This window comes from Mangifera indica, chromosome 2, assembly GCF_011075055.1.
Source record: "Mangifera indica cultivar Alphonso chromosome 2, CATAS_Mindica_2.1, whole genome shotgun sequence".
NCBI lineage: Eukaryota > Viridiplantae > Streptophyta > Magnoliopsida > Sapindales > Anacardiaceae > Mangifera > Mangifera indica.
The window spans coordinates 13511607-13519639 of NC_058138.1; the positions used below are offsets into that span (position 1 = coordinate 13511607).

Sequence of the window (8033 nt, forward strand, 5' to 3'; positions counted from 1 at the left end):
ATCGGCAAAAGGAAATTTGTCCTCAAGGAAAACAACATCTCTGCTAACAAAAATTTGTTACTTTCTAAATCATACAACCGATATCCTTTCTATAGCATAGGGTATCCCATAAAGACACAGTAAGAGGCTCTGGTGTTCAACTTGTCAAGGTATTGAAGTTTGATTGAGTAACAGAGACATCTAAATACCCTTAAATTGTTGATGTCTGGTTTCTTGCCAAATAAAAGCTCATATGGTGTCTTCCCACCTAAAACTTCAATTGGCATCATGTTAATCAGATAAGCTATCGTGACCACACAGTAGCCCTAGAAGTGAGGTAGAATTTGAGCTTGGAGTTTAAAGGTACGGGCTACTTCTAAAAAGTGTCTATGTTTTCTTTCTACAACATCGTTTTGTTGTGGCGTGTAGGTACAAGAACTTCATGGAGGATGCCTTATGAATCAAGGAAAGATGCGATGTCATGATTGAAAAGCTCTCGGGCATTGTCTATTCAAATTCATTGGATTTTAGTGTGGAATTGAGTATGGACCATGGACACAAATTTAAAAAAAAAAATTGTTTGGGTTTTCGAGTTCATTAAGTAAAGTCATGTAGCGGGGGAAAAATTGTCCACTGTGGTGAGGAAATATTTTGAACCATCACAATTAAGAGTTTTATGCGGTCCCCATATATCCAAGTGTACTAATTGAAAAGGTTTGGTTGAAATAGATGAGCTTCTAGGAAACACAATAAGTGAATGTTTTGCAAGAAGACATGTTGGGCAAGGAATGCTATAACTATGACCCAATCATTGATGTAAAATAAAATATCTTTTATTACTTTGAATTGTATTACAAGAAGATGGGAACGTAATACAATTGTTATTTACAAAATGTAAAGTCTTGGGGATTGGTGTTCAGTAGTATAGTCCATGTTGTATTCTACCCAAACCCATCAGAGTGTCACTCAAAAGGTCCTGAAAGACACGCAAAGTAGGGAGAAAGGTCACGACATAGTTATTGTTTGCACATAGTTTGGATACAGAGATGAGATTGAACTAGAATATAAGGATACAAAGGGCATTTTTAAGGGTGAGTTGGTCTAATTTGACATCACCTATTTGTTTAGTTTGAGCAGTGGTCCCATTAGATAATTTAACGAGTGTAGAATGTGATACGTTTTTTTTCTGTTGGTACAAAAGTTTAAAGTACAAACAATGTGGTTAGTAGCCCCTAAATCTATAATCCATGTATCAATAGAAAATGCATTAAGGCATAAAGTCGTACCTACATACAAAACGGAAGCATCACTGCTCTTTTGAAATTGGTTCAAAAGTTGGATCAGTTGATTGTATGGTCAGGAGTTAATCCTGTCGTGGAATTTGGACTGCTTGAAATTGAAGCCATTTGGTTTGTCATAGGTTCTTCTGCTTTGGTTTTGTTAAATCTAGGACAACCATGTAATTTCCAGCATGTGTCCTTAGTGTGGTTACGTGTCACAATAAAGTCTGCCCTTTTGCTTAGGGGGCAAATTGTGATTATTGAAAGGAGTAAGAGGTTGATGTAGCTTGGAGAAAAAGAGGGGCTTTGTTGATAGTTACTGAAAGCTTAAGGGCCCTTCTGATTTTGCGTCATGGGTGAATAATAGCCATCAGATGACTTTGTGCCATCTTGACTGTCCATTTTCCCATATAAAAGCAAGCCATCATTTAACCTTAAATTATTCATGCCTTTTTTCACCATTTTTGCCTCTCTATGTTGACAGGGAATTGAGTGTGTAGGCCTCCTTCATGTCATAATGTCCAATACTTCGTTGGCTTTCGTCCTGGATGGCTAATTGATAGACTTGCCGAAGTGATGATAGAGCCACAGAGGAGAGAATTTGAGTTCTAAAGGCCACAAATCCGTCATTTAATCCTATCAAGAATCGTCTTTTGCACGTTGGATTTGACGGAGTATGTCAGGTGGTGCGGCAATCGTCTCTTCGACGGCATCTAACTCATTCCATGCCGCTAAAAGCTTGTTGTAGTATGCGGCAACGCTTTGATTATTCTGTCGTATTTCGGAAGGTTCTGTCTAATCGTATAGATCTTTGCAAGATCCAACGTTCCATACATATCCTTAATGAACTCCCAGAGTTCACGAGCAATTTCTGTCGTCAGTAACCCAGCAGCAACTTCTTTTGATAAGCAATTACTTATCCACGCTCTTACCAGAGTATTGCATCGAACCCAAAAACAGGCGAGATCGGGTTCAGGCGGCATGGGTACAGCGTCGTCTATGAACCCGATCTTATCTTTTGCGATGAGTGCTCTTCTAAAGTCTCTAGCCCATTAGGCATAATTTTCGGCTCCAATTGAGGTTTGTTTGATCAGAACAAGTTTTGGACCATCGGAAAGGGGTGCATAGAGCACATCTCCTGGTTTAGGCTTATTTCTGTTTGTCGGTATAAGGTGAAAAGATTGTGTTCGTAGTTCAAGGTTTGGGTCAAAACTCTGGCTTGATTGATTATTGGGTTTTGTGATGGCCATTTGGTTTGATTTCAGTGTGTTGGGAAGTTCTTAACTGTGAAAGAGAAGTTTTGTTCTAAGATGAGTCTTAAAAAACCTTACAAAATTTATGTCTTTCTTGCTGTAAACTGGAAGGTGGGAAGATCATCAGAAGAGGATCCCAAGAAGCAAGTTGAGCAGATCAAAGAGGCAGTTCATAGGTGCTCTGATACCATGCCAAATACTGAGTGAGCAGAGAATAATCAACTGAGAGATTGGCTGAAAAAAAGACTCAATCGAGAGATTGATCAAAGAGCTCAAAAAAGTTTGTAAAGAGGACTTTTGTATTTTCTACTTTTTATATTAATATACACTCTGCACAACTACATATTTATACCTTATAATCTTTGTTATGTTAAGAAAATAAATCAACCAATAAAGACATTTACGAAATTAGTATAAAAAATGAATGGCAACACTTAGATCTTAGCCTTGATTTGAGATATCATTTCCAGTAACACTTGATCTTAGCCTTGATTTGGGATATCGTTTCCAATATTATTGTTGGCAGTGATATAATCACATTCATCTCTTCATATCCAACCTTTGAATTAAGGAATTAATCCATTGACAACTGTAAATCTTGTTCAGAATCTAGCTCAGGTTTTCTCATTTTACAACTGTTTTGGATTGGTAGGAGACTGCCTCCCTCAATATTTACACGTGATGGATACCTAACACAATTCGTACAGCTTCAAAGTAAAGGCTTTCGCTTTATAAATTTATGTGTATAATGTGTATGTATATATATCTTATGCCTTCTCATTTATAATCACTCATTCACAGTAGCCACCATTTGTGGTAGTGACTATATTAATCGTTGAATCATGCTTCTAAACACATTTCTTCTTCGAGAGGGCCTCGTCGCGGTTCTTCTCTTTTTCATAACCCGCTTTTTCATTCATTCTGTCTTTACAAAATCATCGCGTCACCCACTTCCTCCGGGTCCGAGAGGATGGCCACTCATTGGTGCTCTTCCTCTCCTAGGCACCATGCCCCATGTCAGCCTTGCCAAAATGGCAAAAAAATATGGACCTGTGATGTACCTCAAAATGGGAACATGTGACATGGTGGTGGCGTCGACTCCAGACGCCGCTCGCGCCTTTCTGAAAACCCTAGACCTCAATTTCTCTAACCGTCCTCCCAATGCCGGCGCCACCCATTTGGCTTATAACGCTCAAGACATGGTTTTCGCCGACTATGGACCACGGTGGAAGTTGCTCCGGAAGTTAAGCAACTTGCACATGCTCGGCGGTAAGGCGCTTGAAGATTGGGCTAATGTTCGCAACATCGAGCTTGGTCACATGCTTCGAGCCATGTGTGACTCTAGCCGGCGACGGGAACCTGTGGTGGTGCCGGAAATGTTAAATTACGCAATGGCAAACATGATCGGGCAAGTAATCCTCAACCGTCGCGTTTTCGTGACAAAAGGCTCAGAATCTAATGAGTTCAAGGACATGGTGGTGGAGCTGATGACCTCTGCAGGATTTTTCAACATTGGTGATTTCATTCCGTCAATTGCTTGGATGGATTTACAAGGCATCGAACGAGGAATGAAGAAATTACACAAAAAGTTTGATATTTTAATAACAAAAATGATGGAAGAGCATATCGCAACCAGCCATGAGCGTAAATCTAAACCAGATTTTCTCGATATTATTATGGCTAACCGGGACAACTCCGATGGTAAGAGACTCAGCATCACCAATATTAAAGCTCTCCTCTTGGTAAAAATCTCTTCATAATTTAACCTTTTTTGTTAAATTACTGACATTCTAGGGATGATTTCTCAGCTGTTACAAAATACTAAAATAAGGTAAAAATATAAAGTTTAATATCAGGTTCATGAATCGAAATCTGTAAACTGAAGTTTGCAATATGGGAAAGAAACATATTAACATTAGCGAAAAAAAATATGGGAAAGCAACATTCTATAATGATATGAACATTTACATTTCAGAAATTATTACAGAATATAAGGTAATAGGTAACTGTAAATATGTGTGATGTACAATGCATGGGTCAATTTAATTATAAGGATTTGTCAGTAAATTATAATTTCAATTTAATGATGAATTTAATTATATTTAATTTGCTAGAACTTATTCACTGCTGGCACTGACACATCATCGAGCATTATCGAGTGGTCAATGGCGGAGATGTTGAAGAGCCCTAGAATTCTGAAGCGGGCACAAGACGAGATGGACCAAGTGATTGGCAGGAACCGGAGGCTAGAAGAATCAGACATATCAAAGCTCCCATACTTACAAGCCATATGCAAAGAATCATTTCGGAAGCACCCATCAACACCTCTCAATCTGCCTCGGATCTCAACCGAAGCCTGCGTTGTAAATGGTTACTACATTCCTGCAAACACCAGACTCAGTGTGAACATTTGGGCAATCGGGCGAGACCCCGAAAGGTGGGAGAATCCTTTAGAGTTTACACCAGAGAGATTTTTGAGTAAGAAGTATGCAAAGATTGATCCGCGAGGAAATGACTTTGAGTTGATACCGTTTGGGGCAGGAAGGAGAATTTGTGCTGGGACTAGAATGGGAATAGTTCTAGTTGAGTACATTTTGGGAACTTTGGTTCATTCTTTTGACTGGGAATTACCACATGGAGTTGAGTTAAACATGGATGAGGCTTTCGGTCTTGCTCTGCAAAAAGCTGTGCCACTTGCGGCAATAGTTTACCCGCGGCTTGCTCCAAATGCTTACGTATCTTAATCAAGCTCGTTAGCCTTTCATTTGTGGGGGGCTGAGGATCCATCATGCTTGTTCTTCGTAGAGTGTGTTGAAATAATAAGAAAAAATTCATATTAACATAAGAGTGTCAACTAACTCAAAAGAGAATCTAAGAATATTTTCTTGTGTTACCGTCATGTAATATTGAGGTGATATTGAGGTGGGGTATCATCTCATAATATTGTTAAGGCCAAAGCACTTATTCCCACCCAAAATATCCTATTTTCCCAAATTTTCATCTATTAATTTTAAAATTTTTATTTATTTACTCTTAGATAGTTAACTTTATTAGTTTTAAAAACAAAATTGTTATTTCATATGTAATATTAAAAATAAATTTAAATTTTATTTTCTTTTCTCCCATAAACTCTAAAAACTAATTATTTCCCCTTAAGACAAGTTTTAAAAAATAACATTTTCCCTTAAGGTTTAGATTTCAAACTTTAGCGTCATCTCCAATGTTATTGCCAGCGACTTCTCCCCTCTGATGTTTCCTCTCCTTCCAGCAATCTCTCTCCTCTCACCATGCGAATGATCATACCAAAGATATACACAATCATGGCAGGCCTAAAAAGCTATAAAACTTACATTTTTGCGACCATGCATGAATTTAAAAAACAAATAGTTTTTTTATGTTTTACCTATATTGTTCATGTATTTGTCTACCCTATTACATAACTAGAGATATTAATAGAGAATAACAATGCCAAATGTCTTATTTCGCAATAGCTCAAAGGACTTATTCCCACCCAAAGTATCCTCTTTTTCTAAGTTTCTACTTTTTAATTTTGAAAATTTTATTTATCTACCAATGACATTGGCAATATTGCATGCCAAACAACATCAATTATTGGCAATCATGGTTTAGAGAGAACCATAGGAAGAAGAGCAATGACATTATTATCATGTAGATCCTTTCACATAGTAAATCCTTTTCTAATTGCTTTCCAGGTTGTTCATGGTCTAATCATGTTTTTCTTTTTTAACATGTATCTATCAAGTCTACTGTACAACTAGAGATATTTATAGAGAATGTCATGTAGATCCGTAAGTTGTATTTTTCAGGCCATTGATAAACCTCTTCACTCCAAAAATTAGATGGGTAGTAGAAGCAATATTACTACCACGTAAGTTGTATGCTCTTGACAAGTTAAACTCTACACTTTGAGAGTTATCAATGCATTGAGTAGTGGCATTTTTATGATGTAGACCATTTATATTTTGGATCAGCATGTTTCTAGGGATATGACTTTCAGGTCTTCCTTGCCATCTTTTTTTCGAAAAGTCCTAGAAAGGATGTTCTACCTAAGATTATCAAATTTTGGCTTCTTCTAGCCTTCAATAGGATATCAAAAGAATGGTATGTCAGTGATTAAGATAAGTTGGCATTTTTGGCGAGCACCCTCCTAGCACCAATCTGATGATGAGATTTATCATGACAAACTGAAGTATGTAATTTTGAGAATTACGTAAGATAGACTATGATGATGGTAGTTAAAATTGACTAATCAATTGTGTATATTGCATATGAATAAATGAGAATATGAGCGAATCTAAGACAAGGAACCCACAACTCAAGAGTTTACGTTTATAGTTATATTATTAATAACTATGTGAAAGTGCTTCAACTAAATATGAGCATTGTTTACAAGAGATATCTTGAGAAGGTTTTGATTTTGAAGGATCTCCAGTTAGTTTTATCTTTCAAAGAACCTTCTCACATATCTTAATATGATTCTTATATAATCTTTTATAGCAGATGACCATGGTTCTTCTTACCCTTCTTTTCCTCTAGAGGATTATATATATATTTATAGGATAAAGAGGAATGGTTATAATCTTTTTAATAATTAAATTCATATTTTGTTACATGTATGGTATGATAACGATCTTATATTTATTTGGCAAGAAATTATTGATTAAGGATAGGTTGTTGGCTAGCAAGTCACTTCCTTTGACAAGAAGCATTTATTTGTATGTTAAGTTGTTGGTCGCTATTCCTATAGTTGATTTTCTTTAGATGAATCATTTTAATTTGGTCTTTAATGGTATCATTTAGCTTTAAAATTAGCTTAATAATGTTAGTTTATTACTGGTTTACGGTACCAGTTTTGAAAATGTATTCTAAAAATTTTCAATTTTGTTTAAGAAGGTAGGGATAAGGTTTAATAAATAGGGCGACCTATGATTATTTACTTACATGAAAAAAATTAATTTTTTTCTTTTAGATTGCAATGTAGAGGTGTGTATGATCCAGTTTGGTGTATTTTAAGAATTTTTTCAAACCAAACTGAAATGTAATTTGAAAAATTTAAAAATGATTTGAAAATTTTTCAAACCAAACCAAACTGAAAAAATATGGTTTGGTATAGTTTAAATTATTATTTAAACTATAGTTATCAATATTCTATGATACATAATACGTATCTTACGATACGATATAATACAGATAAAAAATCATACGCATCATAAGGTGTATAGAATTAATACAATATAAAAAATATATCATACAATACAATACATATTACTAATATGAATTAATACGTTTTTAAAAAAAAAATAATGATGTAATATAGGTATTTATGAAAATTTTTCAAATGTTAAGGGTGTTTATTATATTTTTTAAAATGATAACATGTCAATTATAATTATTTATTATTTTATTGATATTTTATTATTTCATTTTTTTAAAGACAAATCATATAATGTGGTACATAATTCGATTAACATGATTTAAATTTTTTTAAATCATTCATTCA

At 35.4% G+C, this 8033-nt stretch overlaps 1 protein-coding gene across 1 annotated transcript; it reads left to right on the plus strand.

Annotated features, from left to right (window-relative positions):
• The first annotated feature begins 3354 nt into the window (after positions 1 to 3354).
• Positions 3355 to 5256, plus strand: LOC123209637 (flavonoid 3',5'-hydroxylase 2-like). The gene is made up of 2 exons (XM_044627764.1): positions 3355 to 4254; positions 4627 to 5256. The coding sequence occupies exons 1-2, from the start codon at positions 3355 to 3357 to the stop codon at positions 5254 to 5256; spliced, it is 1530 nt and encodes a 509-aa protein (XP_044483699.1).
• The last annotated feature ends 2777 nt before the right edge of the window (positions 5257 to 8033 follow it).

Coding starts and splice junctions, on each gene's coding strand:
- LOC123209637 (XM_044627764.1), top strand. CDS start 3,355: ATGCTTCTAAACACATTTCTTCTTCGAGAGGGCCTCGTCGCGGTTCTT. Junction 4,255..4,626: donor ATATTAAAGCTCTCCTCTTG/GTAAAAATCTCT, acceptor TTAATTTGCTAG/AACTTATTCACTGCTGGCAC.